At 46.6% G+C, this 18,586-nt stretch overlaps 1 protein-coding gene across 1 annotated transcript; it reads right to left on the bottom strand.

The window, feature by feature from the left end:
* Positions 1-416: 416 nt before the first annotated feature.
* Positions 417-8,063, bottom strand: LOC115395877 (alpha-1A adrenergic receptor-like). Its single transcript, XM_030101550.1, has 5 exons — positions 7,745-8,063; positions 5,788-6,039; positions 4,376-4,769; positions 1,488-1,609; positions 417-1,414 (listed from the first exon to the last, which is right to left on the bottom strand). Exons 1-5 carry the CDS (start codon positions 8,042-8,044, stop codon positions 1,103-1,105), a joined length of 1,380 nt encoding a protein of 459 aa, XP_029957410.1. The 5' UTR covers positions 8,045-8,063; the 3' UTR covers positions 417-1,102.
* Positions 8,064-18,586: the final 10,523 nt, after the last annotated feature.

Below are 18,586 nucleotides of genomic sequence, written 5' to 3'. Positions count from 1 at the left end.
TTCACTTACACTTCAAACACTGACTGTCACGTGACTCTGATCCCTAGCTTAGCACAGAGATGGAAAACAAAACAAAAACTGTCAGCCTAGCTTAGAACGAAGACTGAAAATGAAGGGGAAACTGTTAGCCTAGATTAGCGCAGAGATGGACAACTGTTACCCTAGCTTAGTACAGAGACTGCAAATAATCGGAAAACTGCTGAAAGCGCAGAGAAACTGTTAGCCTGGCTTGGCTCAAAAATGAAAAAGAAATGAGAACTGTTAGCCTAGCTTAGTACAAAGAATGAAAAAAGAAAACCGTAGCTTTGCTTAGTACAAAGATGGAAAACAAAAGGAAAACAGGTAGTAGGGAGGGACTACAAAGTAAGAGTAAGTGACCACCAAGCATTTACTTTTAAAAGTGTTGCCCACAGACCTTCACAAATAAAGTCATCATTCTATTCAAAACTTCACAATAAAAGTGGTCTAAAGTTCATATTTTCTCAATATGAGTGTTATTCTTGACAAAACTTCACATTAAAAGTTTTTCTGTGATCCTTCACAATTTCTCTAACGATCATTACAGGCAAACTTTTACAATAAAAGCATTTTAGGATCATTATCAAGGCAACACTGCTGAGAATTTCATAATAAAAGTCCTGCTATGAACACTGCCATCAGGAGTAAGACCTCCGGTCATCAAAACCTTCCACAAAAACAGTCCCATTTTAATGACTAAGGAATGACTTTCACAACAAAAGGCTTGTAATAAGTGTCGTGCTCTTTCACAATAAGACTCGTGATGATTCTCACAATAAAAGTTTCATTATAATTACTTCCACAATAATTGTCTGACAACGACACTCAGGAGACACTTTCACAATAAGAGCTCTGACATAACCTGAGAGGTAAGACTTTCACAATAAAAGCTTGTCTCTGATGGCCTTTAGTACAAAATATGATATTTTGAAAACCACTGAAAGAGTTTGCTTTAACAGGTCGGACCGTAGCCACCTGAGTCCACTTGTGCGTGTTTTAAAGTCCACTTCCTGCTAGCGGCGGCTGGAGGAGGGTGGAGCAGGGGTGAGTGGGCGTCGCCGGTCGCTCAGTACTTCCTGTTGGCTCAGCACCCCTCTCTTTCTGTGGTCGCGCTCCGTCCGTTCGGAGACGTCCCCCTCCCCGCCACCGGCCCCGTCTCCCGCCGACCGCCGTTCCCCGCGGAGCCGGGCAGGAGGTTGCGGTTGGAGGAGGGCCACGGCGGGGGGCGGAGCCGGGGGGCGGCGCAGCGCGGGCTGGGGCTGACGGAGGACAGCGTCTGCTGGCTGCCGTTCAGGAAGGACGAGCTGTTGGAGCCCTGCTGGCTGCGGTAGTTGTAGTACGCCTGCCAGCCCTGGCGCTTCTTCTTCCAGCGGCAGCGAAGGACCCGGATGAAGGCCTGGGGACAGGAAGTGACGCCAGTCAGACATCTCACCAGCAGTGCGCGTCACGCCGGCGGCGGGCGGCGTTACCTGTTTGAACTCGCGGCTGTAGCACGGGTAGATGATGGGGTTCAGACAGCTGTTGAAGTATCCCAACCAGAAAATGACTTTGAAGAAAGTGTCCGGAGGACGGAGGCTGCTGTTGAAGGAACCTGGAGACGAACAGACACCGTCCTCATCAAGTCAGGGCTCAAAGCGTTAACAGTGCCTTCTCTCTCGGCACGCCATGCATTTTCCCTTCACGTCTTTCCCAAGGTAAACACGGCGGAGGAAGAGGAGCCCTGACCCGAGGCTGAGCTGGGGGTGAGGGGGTGATGTCGGGGGATTTGGGAGGATCAGGTTCCTCAGATAAGGCGGACCGAGGAGCACGTGGATTATTTCTCCCTGAGCATGGACTTGTAAGGTAACCTGTGCCTGCGGCCGCTGCTTCGGGCTTTATATGATGAGTCGGGAAACCTGCTGCGGGTAGAGAGAACAACGTGACACCTGCCGCCGCCGCCGTGCAGCGCCGGCTCCAAGTTAGGCGATGCTACCTTAGAGAGCAGGAAGGAGCCGTTTACCTCTGGAGGCCAAAGACTAATATTAATCTCACTTCTTTTTTTTCGTCTGCAGGGAAAAAACCACACAAACGTCACTTTTGGTGATAAAGGCAGCAGCTTCCTGATGTAGGGCGTTAGCGTGAGGGTTCGTCTGGAGCGTGAGTTAAACTATCAACAGTCTGGATGAAATGCAGGAACATCAGGACATTCTAGTGACTACTAATAGTCTGCATGTTTCAAAAACTTTTAAAACTTCAGCGTGTCAATAGTCTCCAGATCAGGGTTGTCAAACATAAGGCCCGTGGACCAAAAGCAAATAGCAAGAGGCTTCAATCCGGACTGCCAAGCCACCAAGCAAAGCAAAGCACAGCAAAATGATGAAGAATTTCGGAGAAAACTGACTTTTTTCAACAGTTCCCTGAAGGTAGCAGACCCAACGCTGAACGAATGGAAGAGGGCGAGCGAGCATTAGTGCTGTCAGGGTGAGTTTGTAAAAACATAATTAATGAACTATAAAGAAAAGTTCTGTGGATATTTTATTGCATTTTGCATCAGGTCTCATTAAAATCAGCTTCATGTTGACACTGAAGTCATTTCCTGTAGCAATTGTTTGTTTTTTCACATAAACTTTGCCGCAACAAAGAAAAACCATAAAGATAAATTGCAAGGTTATTATGACACTACTTTACCAGGAGAGCCCTCTCACGATGGAGCTGGACGTTAACGAAAGCGTGCTTTACAGCCCTGCTCCACATGAATCGTTTCGGCGGCGCCTGTAAACTGCAGCGGGTGACGTCTGCTCCCATCCTGACGGCGGCGACCCCGACTGGGTGAACAGCTGACTCACTCTCTACATCCTCACCTTTAACAGCGGCTCGGGAGAAGAGGGCAATCGAGCGGACGCGCGGCGTTAAATCACAACAAGTGCTCTTTTAACGCCGCGGTCCTGATTTACGAAGGACGCAGTGCAGATGATGACTCAGCAGAAAGGAAAGGCCACGCCGCAGAGACAATCCCACTGGACCGGGACCCTCTGCTCTCGGTCCCAGACCTTTAAGGCCCACCGCCCGCTTCACCGCCGCCGGCTGGCGTCCGCCTGACGGCACGGCCGCCGTCCTGAGGTCACAGGTGTGTTTCTCCGAGCATTGAAGTGTGTGAAGGAGTGGTAATCCTTCATTCACAGCTCGGTCCCGCAGACAGATCCCAGGATTACCGCTCCCGTCTGTCCTCAGGAGACATTCGCCCACCCTTTTTAGGAAATCAAGCTCCGAACCAGCAAACCTTTTAAAGGAAACTTATCAGGAATCAAGTTTGAATCTGAGGTAACACAATTCAGATTCGTGACATTTTGATTTTGTTATGAACACAGAGAAGCTTTGTAGAGATGTAGTAACTCCTGCAGGGTCCGTCTGTCACTGACAAAGGAAACGTTACTCCGGTTCTTTATTTCCTTGTTAATAGCGTTCACTGTTGTGTCAGCAGGGCCTCACGTGGACGCAGCTTTTCTAGAGGTATAAAGAGGAACTCAAGGGATTTACTGGAGAAACGTGGCTCTCATGCTGTGAGCGCACATGTGTTTATGGCATCAAAATAGCGACACGGATAAAAATAAAGACGGGATGTTAATTGAATTGAAGATGGAATGGAGTGGAGTGGCTTTGTGTTTGGTTGTGTATGCAGCAGTCCCAGTCTGGAGTGACCTGCGCTTCATGGTTGACTGATCGGAGAGCAGTGAATTCTGGGAAATCTGCTGCTGCGCTTGTCCTTGAAGCGGCTCGGATCTCGTCTGTTTACGTCTGATTGTGTCGCGTTGTGGGAAACGAGCGACCGGCTCCCAGAGAACGGGGCCTGCTGATTGGCCGCTGACGTCGGCCCCGGGCTTCGCTGTTCGGGCCAAATATTTAAAATATGAAGAGATCTGAAATATCAGCTTTCCATGTGCTGTTTGTAAAGGCTGCCGGGAAGCGTGCTCTCACATCAGTCTCACTTTAACGGCTCGGACACGCCGGCCAGGAGTCACAACCTGCATCGCCAGTGCCGATTTCTCAGGTTACCATGGTAACCAGCTCAAAAATCTCATGGTGTTACGCAACAATGAGCCAACTGTGAAAATACAAGCACAATTTCAAACATGATGTGAGGAAATTAAAGTCATATTAGCACTGTCACGCCTTGTTTCACACTGTATGTGTTACTGACACAGCTGCAACATGGACGGATAAAAACGGCTCTGGCTGACGGTTCTTCAAGCGCTGCCAGCAGGGGTAGCAGAGCAGCAACCAGAGGTTCAGCAGAGCAGAAGAAGCAGATCTGGCAGAGCAGCAACAGCAAGGAGAGTGACAGCAAGCAGGTTTAGCAGCCGTGTCGGTGTGGACGTACTGATGGGTAGAGCCAGGAAGAAGGGCAGCCAGCAGAGGATGAACATGCCCACCACCACGCCCAGCGTCTTCGCCGCCTTCTTCTCGCGGGAGAACTTGAGCAGCTTGACGGTGAGCGAGCTGCGCGCGGCCGAGGCTCCGCCCCCTCCGGACTTGGAGGCGGGACACATGTCCTGGATCTGCTGGTTCCTGCAGTGGATCCTCAGCGTGAGCTCGTTGGAGTCCTGCTGGCGCTCCTTCATCACGCCGGCCTCCAGGTTCTTGGTGGTGCGCTTCGCCACCACGTAGACGCGGCAGTACATGGCCAGGATGACGGCCAGCGGGATGTAGAAGGAGCCCAGCGAGGAGAAGAGGGCGTAGAAGGGCTCCTCCGTGATCAGGCACACCGAGTCATCCTGCAGGAGGGGAGAGAGGTCGCCGAAGATCGTCATTTTTACCCACTTTCCACCAAAATACACTTATCCTATTCAACCCTTTTAACTGGTTTAAGTCCTTGTAGCTGTTTCGACCAATTTTTGAGAAAACGTTAAAAATTTGTCATATAAAAATGTTTATTTTCTCAGAATTCTGTGAAAGCTGCAGGGAGCCACAGATGGTCTGCATACGGCTTCATAACCATAGATTTAATAACGCGTTCAGTAGAAACTGAAAGATAATGAGACATTTAAGGGTCATTTCAGGCTCGGAGTCCGCACATTCTCTGACACTGAGGAGGTTTCACCAGAGCAGGAAGTGTAACAAACACAACAAGTTCACAGGAGAAGCTTCACAGTGACAACAAATCTTGACAGACATCACAGCAGTGAGGAAGATGTCCTCCTCTTCCTCAGCAGTAAAGAGTGTGTATCGAAATGAAAAATGTAAGCGTTAACAGGAAATGTATATTAAAAAAGTCATGAAAAAGATAAACGTGTGTGAAAAAAGACAGAAGAAATGCACAATTAAAGTAGTGAAAATCAATTTCACAAAAGAATATGTGAAAAACATAGCAGTAAGAAAATGTGAAGTGAATTCCATTAACAAAAAAAGAATAAGAAAAAGTGTAATATAAATAAATAAATAAGTAAAAGAGGCAAAAATGTAGAAAAAAACTACATGTACTTAAGATGCACAAAAACATTTTTATACATATAAAATATTCCAAAGGCCACAGAAAATGTCCAAAAAAGTTTCAAGTCGTTGTTTTGAACTGATTCCATCATTATCAACCTTCCTCTATCATGGCCTCAAGTGTCTCACTGCGCCCCCTGTGGTACAGAGCGGTACTGCAGCTTTGTGTCAGCTAACCTGCCATCATAAGGAGCTGAGAGTGAACGTTTGTCACATATTTGAGGGTGTTGATCTGTTTATCAAACTCAGTATTTCACATACTGATTGGCAGTACTGGAAGTCGTGCGAGGCGTTTCGCCGTACCTGTGACGGCGGCTGCTTCCAGCCCAGCAGCGGGCCGATGGAGATGACAATGGCGAGGATCCAGACGCCCAGCATGGCGAGCAGCGCCCGCCGCTCAGTCACGATCATTGGGTACTGCAGCGGGTAGCGCACGCCAATGTAGCGGTCGATGGAGATGACGCACAGAGACATGATGGACGCCGTGCAGCACAGGACGTCCACCGCCGCCCAGATGTCGCAGAAGATCCGGCCAAACACCCAGCGGTCTAACACCTGCGGGGAGGGAAGGGGGCGGAGCAACGTCTTCATTTAAGACCAGGTTTAGATTAGTTTTACTGTCAGACTAATTGTAGACAGATTTTGGACCACGTTTAAAACTCTTTTTGAAATAGAATTGGAGCAGCAAGAAAGTTTTGAGCTGGTTTTACTCTTATACTCTGCTACTAGTTTTAACATGTTTAGAGTTAGTTTATGACGGTTTTAAATTATTTTAGGGTTGGTTTTAAACTAGTTCTAGACCAGCTTAAGGCCAGATTTGAAGTAGTTTTAACTGACTAAAAACTTACCTTTGACTAATTTTAGATGTGTATGTGTGGGAAGGTTACTGTTAGACTAGGTGGAGGTGGGATTTATTCACCAAGTCCTTTAAGATCAGTTCAGGAATGGTTTTAGTCTGTTTTTTGACAAGCTTTACTTCTAGGTTCAAGATTAGTATCACATCAATTCAGAACTTTGACTAATTTTGAACTGTCACAAAGGTCTTGAACTAGCTTTAGACTCGTTTCAGAATGGTTCTGGACTCCTTTTAGAGCTGATAACTCATTTTGGACAAGTTTCAGATGGTCTTGTGGCTGGTTTTAACAAGCATCAAACAGGTTTTAAACTAGATTTGGTCAATTATGATCGAGTTTTGAGATCTATAAGTCTTTGACGGGTTTCACCTGGCTATTGTGGTATAAGACAGATTCAATGCTGGTTTTAGTTTAGTGTTTTGTCTTGGATTAGATTTAGACAGGTTTTGTATTAGTGCCAGTTTTGAAACCAGACTACAATAAATTTTCGATGAGTTAATTTGTCAAGACTTTTGACAATTTTTTTGTCCAAACCAAACTCTGTGAGACTTGTAGCATGCAGTGAACCTAATCGAAGCTGAGTCGAAAGCCTGAGAAAGTAGAACCTGAATACACTTGTAAGGTCGGTTATGTCTGTAATGTTTTTATATTTCCAAATTAAAAAAATTGACATTTTTAAAATATATATATTTTGATTAGAAGCTCTGCAGTACCAGAAACACACTAAAGCACAAGTCAGAATAAGCAAGATCAAGGTGAAAAAAAACGTGTTTAATTTTACATGACTGTTGTCACGTGTTTCCTCATCATTATCAGTTTTTCTTTCATTTTGTGTCACAGCTTTGAAAATATTTTGCACTTTGGTTCAGTTCGATATTGTTGATTTTAGCTAATTTTGGCCATATCTTTCTTTAGTTAAATCTATTTGTGGAATTCAGAGTTTTTTTGTGCCACATGTTGTCCACGTGTCATTGTTTTGGACGTTAGAATTGTCCTCATCATCCATACTTAGAAGCATAATTTTCCCATCATGTTCTGATGACAGTTTAGCAGTTTTAAAGATCTCGGCTGAGATTTATCTGCTGAAATATGAAATTCAACATTCATGTCCTTTATTGTCAAACTGTTTGAGAAACGAACAAATCTGCCACCTCGTGCATTTTTAATGATCTGCTGTAAAAGAGGCGAATCGTGATGCATTCAAGGATTTCAGGATATATGTGCATAATTGCAGACTTTTATACGTTTTTTTAAAATCTTCCTTTAATAGATGATTCATGTCTTAGCTGTTGATTTGTGTCCTGCACTTTGGCAGCCCTCCTGTCCCCCCCGTCTCTCCTCCGGGTGAACGGCGGCCAGACGCCCGGGGCGCCGGGCGGGCGGCCGCCGGGCGGGCGGGCACTGACCTCCAGCGTGGCGGACACCGGCAGCACGGTGGTGCCCAGCAGCAGGTCGGCGATGGCCAGGTTGACGATGAAGTAGTTAGTCGGGATGCGCAGGTGCCGGTTACAGACCACCGACAGGATGACCAGGATGTTCCCCACGATGGCGAACATGATGAAGAAGGCCAGCACCATGCCCACCGGCACCGCCCGGCTCAGGTCCAGCGGGGCGGGGCGGTGCGGGGAGCCCCCGTCGCTCCGGTTTGAGGAGTTGGAGGAGTCGGCGTAGAGATCCACGGAGGACCCGTTAGTCCACAGGCTCATGGTGAGGGGGCACAGGAATTTATCCTTAATTTTTCTTTATAACTTCAAATATTAGGGGAAAAAAACAGTTTAATGACTTGAACTGAGCTCCGTTTTCCTTCCAGTCGGTGTAAAGTTCGGGTATTTTCGGTAAAAGTCGGGCGGTCGGTCGGCCCCGCTCGGGGAGCGCGTGGCGGCGGCAGGTGGATACCTCCGCCTCGGGTTCGGCTCCGCTCGGGTGTTTCCGGCGGTTCGGCTCCGGCGGCTCCGGCTCCGGTTCGGGGCGTGCGGGCTGTGTGGCGGCCCTCCCGCGGGCCGACGCAGCTCCTCCTCGGGGTGTAATGCGGTGATTGAGGCGCGGGTCACGGCTCTCTGTGTCCTTTTATGGTCCAAGTGTTTAATGTGGGAAAGTTCCGAGTGAAGAGGAGAAAAAAAGAGAAAGACACGAAGACACAAACTGCGGCATCTTTCTCCCACCGAGGACACCGACACAACTCTCTCACTCTCTCTCACTCTCACTCTCTCTCTCTCTCTCTCTCTCTCCCCTATCTATCTATCTATCTATCTATCTATCTATCTATCTATCTATCTATCTATCTATTGGTTTTTTCTTGTCCTTTATTTTTTTCCTTTCCTCTGGCGGTTCTTCTATTTCATTCCTTCCTCCTCTTTCTTCCTCTTGTTTCTCTTTCCAACAGTTTTCTCCCTGACTCTCTTGCTCCATCTCTCTCTCTCTCTTCATTCTCTCTCTCTCTCTCTCCATCCCTGCCTCTCTCTCTGCCCCCTCCCCTTTCTCTCTCTCCATCTCTCTCTCCACCCCGACTCCCCCCAACTTGGTGTTAAATAAGCCTTCAGAGTCTAAAAGAGGAGGTTTCAGTGTTTTCACTCGTCCTTTATGGATATGGAACACGTGAACTTACTTAAACCATGAAAATGATGGATGCAGCTTCCTGGACCTTCTTGTCTTCGCTCTTCTTATCAGCTCAAAGTTATGAGGTCTGGTCCTCTTCGTTTCACTTTTTATTACATGGAACCGATCCAGAACTTCACGTCACAGAATCAAATACTGCTGTGTTTTCATTTTTACCTCCGCCAAGGAGGTTGTGTAATCACGTCGGTTTGTTGGTTTGTTGGTTTGTTTGTTAGCAACATTACGGAAAAAGTTATGGACGGATTGCAATGAAACTTTGTGGAAAGGTGGGTCTTGGGCTAACTTAGAATCCATTAAATTTTGGTGATGATCCGGATCACTGTCTGGATCCAAGACTTTTTTAAATGATTCTTTATCATTGAGAGACAGGGCAGTCTTTGACATAGTTGGGCAGGCCCGCCGACAGGGGGCCTGTGCTGCATGCGCGCGCCGCACCGCGCGCTGCACCGCACGCTGCACCGCACGCTGCACCGCACGCTGCACCGCTACGCGCGCCGCACGCCGCAGCGCTCCGCTCTGATCACACCCTCGATCACAACGTTGTTTCATTTTATATGGTGTTCTTATTGTTGTTGGTGACTGATTTGAGCTGTGGCGGAGGCCTGCGCTCTCTGAGTGCCAAATTCTAGTTCTTATTAAAACGTTTGCAACAATCACACTCAATAATAATTACTCTTCAGTTTTTGACATCGTTTACTCAACAGCATTTCCAAGAGAAATCTCAAAACTTCTGTTGCATTCTGGGGCTCCATTTACACGATAACAGCAATCTGAGTCACTGAAAACATACAGTTTTGGCAACAGCTCCCAGGCGGAACTTCAGGAAAACGCTCAGACTCAGAGGTGGGGTCTGAAAACACTCGGGCTCCGTCCCTGTAGACCAGAGACGCTGCTGCTGCACCTGGGAACCACGGCCGCCGTGAATACTGCTGCCCCACCTAATAACAACAATGGCAGCCTCCCAGGTGTCATGAGTCCCGGTCCATATTCTCCTGGTCCTGGTCCTGGTCCCATTCCATATTTTCCTGTTCCTGGTCCATATTCTCGTGGTCCTGACCAGGGCCGGCTCTGGGCAAAGGCAAACTAGGCGGCCGCCTAGGGCGCAGTGTACAGGGGGGCCGCCGTGGCCGCACACGTGGGCGTCGCTCCTACGCTCCGTGTGAGCACCGTTCCGCATCGCAGTCCCCCCCTCCCCGTTGATAAGGGCGCTCGTCTCGGGCTCATCCGGGGCGCATAACAAGCCCGGGCCAGCTCCGGTCCCAGCCCTGGTTCTGGTCCCAGTCCATATTCTCTTGGTCCTAGTCCTGGTCCATATTCTCCTGGTACTGGTCCCGGTCTATATTCTCCTGGTCCTGATCCTGGTCCAGATTCTCTTGGCACTTGGCAGTTTTAGAGTTGACAGTCACCATAACAGTCTTACTTGGTTGTCTGTCTGTACCATTGATTGTATAAAAGATGGCCAAAGCATCTGGGTCTAAAAATGAAGCGTCCCCAGAAGTGTCAAAAACTTGTAATATCCCAGCATGCATCAGGGGCTGGTCCAGAAAGGCTGTGGCTCCATAGACTCAGTTCAGAATGAAGCATCAGTCCACCACTGACAATCCCCTGTAAATCCTCATCGTATTTATTGCTATTGTGTTATTTGTTGGTCTCTTAATTCCTTCTATTTTTATTTTATACTTCTGCCTTTTGAACAAGTTCCTTCTTTTTTTTTTATGTTTGCACCACCGCCGAAAACAAATTTCTCATATAGGCTATTATACTTGGCAATAAAACCTGTTTCTGATTCTGATCAATAATTCTGGATCAGCTGAGTTTCTACAGCTCACAGGTATTTTCTTTAATTGCATTTCATGGTCAGAAGACAGATGAATTGATCCATCAGGAAACAGCAGGCAGCTGAGCGGCGGCCCGGCGGTTCTTCTCTCCACAAACCCTCAAGCTTGTGACTCTCCAAACAGATCCCAGACACCACTACTAGTTCCCAGTCCAGCTCTCAATCAGCCCCGCCCCTTCTTGTCTCTTGCTCCGCCCCTTTTCCATCACATTATGACACAACACCACAGTCCTGCTTTTTCAGTCAGCCCCGCCCCTTCTTGCTCTCTGGCCCCACTCCCTCACTTTTTTTTTTCCTCTGTCTCCAAAAATCCAACATGTCTGCCTCCCAGCGGGCTTCACTTTCTGCTATCAGAGGCTAAAGCCTGGATCATGCTCCCCGCATCCGCTTTGGAGCGTATGCTCACCACCGATGCGCAGGCGCTTCCTCTCACACACACATTGACTTGTTTATTCTCATGCCTTAAAGCTAGGGTAGGCGATGTTGTCCAAAAGCACTTCTTGTCATACTGAGTGAAATGCTCCCTGCCCCCTGGGAGAAGTCAATACATTATGTGGACGGAAAAAGGTACGGAAAAAATCTGACAACTGTAGCGGCCAAAGGAGTGTAAAAACTCCGACCAATCATAAGGCGCGGACCGCTCTTAAGAAACCAATCAAATCCCTTCACCGTTCTTCCAGCCCCCTGCGCGTACATTTCAATGGCGTGCACTGGCCCTGGTTCTCGCTCACGGCTCGCGTGAAAAATAGAAGGAAGCAGAGCGGGCGCGCTGCACTCCTATACGCGTTGTGTGCAGGCAGTCAGAAAGTTTAATAACATTGGAGGCCATCACAAACTCCGTGCGCGCGGCGCTTCCGTGTCCAGTGCGTTCGCTCCCAACGGGAGCTCCTCCAATGGGTTGGGAGCTGGGCGGAGCCTTGGGAGATGTTACATTCGAATACATGCTAGTTTTCCAAGATCGCCGACCCTAGCTTTAAGACATTGGTGCTCCAGTAACCACTATGGCCACTGGGGGGCATCACTCATCTTCACTGATTACTTTTTTTGTAGCCGTGATTTAGCTCTGTCACTACATTAAATTACATGGGAACTTTTAAATCTTTTGACACATCTTTCATTTATGAATTACTTTTTAAACAATAATCTTTAGTCAATGAAAAAAGAAATGATTTTGATCAAACAACATTTCCTCTGTTCTTTCCAACATTGCTGCTGTAATATCCACCATGACCACTAGAGGGACTCATTAGTCTGATCTTCTGACTGACAAGTGCCAAACGTGTAGTTTTTATTTATGGTAATAATTACATGTTCTCACAAGAAACCTCCTGAATATATTGATGTGGACTTTAACTTGAAAGTTTGACATAAGTATGAAGATGTACACATTATTCATTTGTTGTGATTATGGGCTTTATATCTATGGAGTTGTTAAATCTAAGAAATCAGGAATATATTTCTGTTAAAACCTGTAGTCTTCCATGTGACTCTTTTTTCATCACATTACAGCATCACAGCCGTCCTTATAGCGGCGTGTTTGTTCAAGGAGCGTTAAGGTTTTTCCATGTTTGGAATAATTTACGATGGAGGGCATGTTGATCTGTCCTGGGGAAGTGGTCGGGGCCTGAAAGCAGCAATTATCTTCATCATCGCTGATTGTTCGCTGCATAAAACCCGATAACATGTGGAGATAGAGCCCCAGAGTTCACCACAGGCTGTGATGTGTCAAGGACTGGAGGAGATTTAACGTCCTCATAAAAGCTTCTATTTTTAAATCAGTGTAGTTATTAGTACGTTCAGCTTCTGTTGTCGGCTGCTAAAACAATGTAAAAACAAAATATTTGAATTCTATAAGAGATGTGGACCTTTTAAACTTAAGCTGAACTCCTTAAAGCAGAGGCAGACTCTCTCAGCTGGACATGCACTGACAGACATGAATCTCTCAGACTCTATGAAACAGTCTGTCTGAGTCTCGGACCTCTAGAAGCAAGTGCTCCAGTCCTCCCATAGGGTCACCGATGCTGAACAGGTAGAGACCAGATTTAGAGTGATCTGCTGGCCCTCCCGGCTGAGGCCTGTAGAATAGTAATCCGCTCCTGTAACACCTGTACGTTACAGAAACCCAAACTGGCCTTCCCACTGCACCCAGATGTGGGGAAGCAGAGGCACAAGGTTGGATTCACTTCCCAAAGACAAAGACAAAGAAAGATGCTTCCACTGTTACTAGAGTGTGTGTAGATCGTACAGTGGAAAGTAAGAACAGACTTCAAACTAAGCTTGGAGTTTTCAGGATTACACTCTTCAAGACACCTGAGCTCTGTGCACATGGACCCAGATTCATTAAATGAGTCCCTGACCGTAACCCTGCCCCCGACTCAAACTAGACCAACAGCATCAGTAACAATTAATCCAATATCAACTAAACTCAGATTATTTGAGGGACTGTTTAGACTCAGAGGATTTTAAGTGCAGCTGATTTATTCGAACATGAAGAACCAAAACAGCCGGATGAAGGGTTAATATGTGAGTGTGCGACTGGAAGCAGTTTTCATTCCTTTCCAGCCAAGGTCGACCAGTTTCAGGTGATATAAGCCACCCCGTGTGTGTGTGTGTGTGTGTGTGTGTGTGTGTGTGTGTGTGTGTGTGTGTGTGTGTGTGTGTGTGTGTGTGTGAGATGCCGTCTATTTCCAGATCGGTCTGAAATGTGCGCCATGCTGTCGGCAGCACAACAACAATAACCTCCCGCTGAGGTGTCGCTGCGTGGACGGAGCAGCAGCCAATCAGAGCGCAGGTCCTTCTCAAGTGCTGGTCTGAGATAAATCAGCCCGACCCGGGCCTCGTCCCATTTATTCAAGCCGATATCGCACAAATCAAGCAGCGGCCGCCTCAGTCAGTGCAGCCCGGAGCAGAGAACCCTCAGAAAGCTCAAAACAAAACGTGTTTGAAGCTCCAGGTTCAGTCCTGCTCTCTGATCACCTCCTGACTGGTTTTTGGTAAAGTCTTCTTGTCGTGCTGGTAGTTTTTATAGAGCTGTACTGGGATTTCACTGATCTTTAACTTTACACCAATTCTGACTCATCTCTGTACAGAATTTTGCCCTCGCCTCTCTTTTCTTGTGGTTTCTATCAGGAGTATTTGGTTATTTTTGGTTGGATTAGATTCACTCTGCTTTCTAACCACTTGTCCATGATTTGTTTTTGTTTTTTGTGACTTGTTGGCTGATTGTTTTTCCTGGTTTCAGATCAGATTTGATGGACTTTGTTACCATTAATCTCATTGCTGACTCGCGTCTGTGTCGACTTTCTGGGAATTCTGATCATTAGTAGATCATATTTTCCAGACGGCTCATGCTTCACAAATTGGGATTAACTCCGGACTAGTTCCTGATTGTTCGTTGTGGAAGGGATTTGGCTGATATCTGATTGGTTGAGGATCAGATTTATTTTTTTTAGTTTGGTTTTCACTGTTTTCTAATGACTTTTTAACTGCTTTCTGACTGGTCTCAGGTCAGACTGAGGAACTTTTCCTCCATTAATCTAGAACTGGTTTGTGACTCCTGTTTTGGTTTGATCCATGACTTGACTCATGTCTTATCAGATTTTTGGGTTTTCTTTGTCAAACGTCTGACTTAATCCTGCTGATTTCTGGGCTACATTCAGGTTTTCTTCTTGCTGCTGTTGGACTGTTTCTCATCAGAGGTTTATTGTCAGTTTCCACTGGTCTCTGACTGGTTTCTGACTGATATCTGATAAGTTTCATTTTCAAATAGATGTATAGTGTTCTTTGTGTTGTTGGCTGATTTGTAGTTTGATGATAGTTTTTTGTATCTGGAGTTTACTCTGCTCTCTGACTTGTTTCTAAACTGCTTCGGACGTTTTTTTTAGTAGTTTCTGTCTGGGTTTTTGATCGATCTCCTAATGTGGACTATTTTGTGTAATTTTCTTACTTGTGTCTATTGTGGCTATTTCAGTGGTTACTTTACATCCCTCTCTTTTTTTCTGTGCAAGGTCCCAAATTTTTGAATATAATAACCTTTTAAATCACATTAATATAAACCTCCTCTTCATGGGAAAATATACAGAAGGCATACATTTACTTTAAAAGTTCAAAAATTTGAGTGAAACGGTTTTGAGGGAATATTTTCTAGGAACGCCGGGGGCTGTGACAGAAATAACCGGCTGAATCCTGTCAGTAGCGGAGGAGTGCCCGATGCTTTCTGGGTAAAGGAACGGATATAGGATATATATTTAACGGGGGACGGGCAACAAATGTGCACCATGGGGCCCCTCAGGAGGGTAATCCGGAGCTGAGTATCAGACAGTGAGCTGGAGGGGGGCATGGGAAGAGGCTGGATGCACACCATGGTGTGTTTTCCAGCTCTGGAGCTGCAGCGAGCGATGGCCGCCGCCGAAGTCACCACCCTGATCAACAGGCTCTTCAGACGGGCCCTGCAGGGGGCGCTGCGCCCAGGGCACTGCCACAGTCCTGCCCGACCACTGCAAACTCATAGGAGACAAGAAGAACCAACTGCAGGACACACACACACACACACACACACTCCTCACACTGCGACAGTCCTGCCTGAACACTGTGGACTCACAGGGGCGAGAAGAACCAACCGCAGGACACACACACACACACACACACACACACACACACACACACACACACACACACACACACACACACACACACACACACTGCGACAGTCCTGCGAGAAGAACCAACCCGAGGAGCTGATGTCAGCACACACACACACACACACACACACACACACACACAGTTCAGCTGCTGCAGTGATAGTCATTCAGTACTCTCTCTCACACAGACGCCACTTATCTTGGCTTCTCATCAAATTTAGTTTTTTTTCCTCCTCGTTTCTTACAACAGTGTAAACTCAGAAACCAGACAAAAACACACCATGAACAGTCAGAAACCATACAGAAATTAATTAAATCTAAAGAATGTGAAGCTCAGCAGAGATTAGAACTGCAGGGATCTAGTCATTAAGAATGCCTTGACTGATGGTTATGAGTAGCTTGTGTTGAATTCATCTGATCACAATGAAAATCAAAGTCACATGAAGACATGAAACTGTTACAGTGGTGAGGAAACAGAGAACGCTGGCCTGGAAGCTGAGGAAGAAACTCACAGAAGGTTGAGGAGCGGCAGCTGGATGACCAGCAGGACATTCAGAATAAATGTTCCCATAAACCAGAGAGACATTTCAATGTATTTTTTACTTCATAATGCAGTTTTTGACAGTTGTGACTTCAACTCAGACACAAATCATAGTCTGGAAGATGAGGCGGAGTGTTCTGCCGGTCCATGTGGAGAACCGTTGTTGTTTATGAGTTATAAATGAAAAAGCTGTGTGTATTTATGGTTGCCTGCTGTGTCGCGTCCCCAAGCGCCTGACCGATGCTCCCGCTCGCCCCCTGCTGGCTGGCTGATCTGCACCACTGGGTGCCGTTGCCAGTGATCCCTGATTTAGCGTATTTTCCGGATTATGTTCTTCCAGGAAAGTGCAGAACGAATACAGCAGTGAGCGTCCCGGCTGGACAGAAGGGACAGGTCTTCAGTCTTCCTCAGCTGTCTTTTAGTTAATGCTTCACAGCGCCCTCTCGTGGCTGTAGCTGGTAATGTTTACCCCCAGGTTCGGTATGAATTAAACATGTTAAATTATGTATACTGTATATATGGGTATATCAAAAGATGATATGTTGAAAGGCTGATGACTGAAGGAATAAACAGTGCAGCTGTTTTTTTCCACTCTTGATTTGAGCGATAGACGACGGCCCTGTTCACACGGCATCGTTTCCAATTAACAGCAACAAACTTTGGTTGTATTTTAGCAGTTTACTGAAGCAACAATGGCGTTGTGAGTCTTTGAGTTATTGTAGATTAACGGTTTATGTTGAACACTCGACGCTATTAATGACTTTTAAAACTAAACCATTCATTCCTTGTTGATCCTCTTGGGGAAATTCCTTCACCGTATTTACCCGTCCTATTTCTAGGATGTGGTGGGCAGATCCATCAGAGCGCTCAGGGGAGCTGGTGGGGCTCAAGGGTTGCTTAGCGGCCACAGTTGTGAATTTTCCACTGTGGGAATTGAACCTGCAAACTCCGAAGCCCAACACCACGATGAAGTTTAAGAGCTCCTTTAAGAAGCCAACAGTACTGTAACGTGAAGACATGTACAATGGAGGCATCTGCAGCAGGTGGACAAGCCATCCATCATTCAACCAGCCATCCCTCCATCCATCATTCAACCATCCATCCATCATTCATCCAGCCATCCATCATTCAACCATCCATCCATCATTCAACCAGCCATCCATCCATCATTCAACCATCCATCCATCCATCCATCCATCCATCATTCAACCAGCCATCCATCCATCCATCCATCTTCTGAACCTCTTTATCCATCTCAGTCTTAGGCCACTTACTCATCTGCTGTTTCAATTTGACGCCATTTCAAAGGGGAATAATCAGGATTTCCAGCGGACTCCACGAGCATTATTACAACAGAGGAATTTTCTAGAGAGCATTAATCTCCTTTAGTTTTATGACCACACACTGCAGTTTTAATGTTCTTTATATTTCCCGTGTATCTGTGTGTCTTTTTGTAGTTGTAGTGATTCTGGGCTCCTTCAGTTTTTTTCAGACAAACGCTGTTTATTTGTCTTCCTTCCAGTAATCAGTAACGAGCTGTGTTGAGTGTCATTGTTTTAAACACATCCTGCTCCATCACGTCCACACAGATGATGTCGGGGAGGTTTTTCTCACACTTTGGCGTCTGAAGCTAAATTAAGTGACGGCTGCAGGAATAATGAGCGCTGACGGACTGTTCCTGCAGGACTCGCTCCTATTGTCTGGCCAAACACGAAGCCGACTGCAGCGCCAGTCAGAAACACACTGAAAAACCTGCTGCAGATATTCAAGAGTGTTCATCGCATTCCATCTGTTATGACACTGCAGAGAGGATGAACGAGATCTTTGCTCCTTCACAGATCACTCTCAATCTGTTGCTCGACAGAAACCTGGAAACAAGGGAGGAAACTTTAAGCATTTTCAAATTAAAATACATTAAAAGGTATTTTTCAGAAGACTGCTTTAAAAGTGTATTCAAAGGCAGTTAGGCTTTTGTGTTTAATAAAAATAACTTTATGTTCATTTCATGATTAAGTTAAGTTTTTGGACATAGACTTTATACCATTGCCACATTCATCCATTCACCCACACACACCAATGCAGGAACCTCAGTCCATCCAGTCGACGGACACTTTAACATGTGGATGAATGGGAATTCAACCTGAAACCGAAAGACCCACGGCAGCTCTGTAGAGGTCGTTTTGTCCACTTATGGACATTTTCTATGTCGTTTGTTCGAAATGTGTAGTTCTGCTGTCCCTTTTGTCGTCACAATGTTCTTTTCTGACATTTCAGCTCTAATTTTAGTTGCTTCGGCTGTGTGTGTGTGTGTGTGTGTGTGTGTGTGTGAGTGAGTGTGTGTTTGGTGTCTTTCCAGGTTCACGTCAGACCACCTCACACAGTAGCGGTGCTCGTCCTCTCCGGGGTCACACGCGTGCGACATGCATTCCTGTTTTATGAGCGCGTGGAGTCGGAGCTCCGCTCTGCTGGGAGAGCATGTCTCTCGCGAACCAACGGACAAATGTGGAGGTGTCAACGCAGCATTCCCACGTTCAGCTGGTCGGTTTTCACAGAGCGGGATCTCTGATTATCGGCCGTTTGAAGGCAGCCGAGCCAAAGCAATTTGAGGTGATTT

The sequence above is a fragment of the Salarias fasciatus genome, chromosome 10, assembly GCF_902148845.1.
Source record: "Salarias fasciatus chromosome 10, fSalaFa1.1, whole genome shotgun sequence".
Taxonomy (NCBI): domain Eukaryota; kingdom Metazoa; phylum Chordata; class Actinopteri; order Blenniiformes; family Blenniidae; genus Salarias; species Salarias fasciatus.
The sequence above is the reverse complement of the archived record's forward strand: the minus strand, read 5'-3'. Positions and strand labels throughout refer to the sequence as shown.

What these genes read in the sequence shown, in the direction of transcription:
- LOC115395877 (XM_030101550.1), bottom strand. Translation starts at nt 8,044, where the DNA reads ATGAGCCTGTGGACTAACGGGTCCTCCGTGGATCTCTACGCCGACTCC. An exon ending in GGAAGCAGCCGCCGTCACAG is followed by an intron (nt 4,770 to 5,787) that starts GTACGGCGAAAC and finishes CCCCTCCTGCAG; the next exon opens with GATGACTCGGTGTGCCTGAT. An exon ending in ACAGCCGCGAGTTCAAACAG is followed by an intron (nt 1,415 to 1,487) that starts GTAACGCCGCCC and finishes TCCTGTCCCCAG; the next exon opens with GCCTTCATCCGGGTCCTTCG.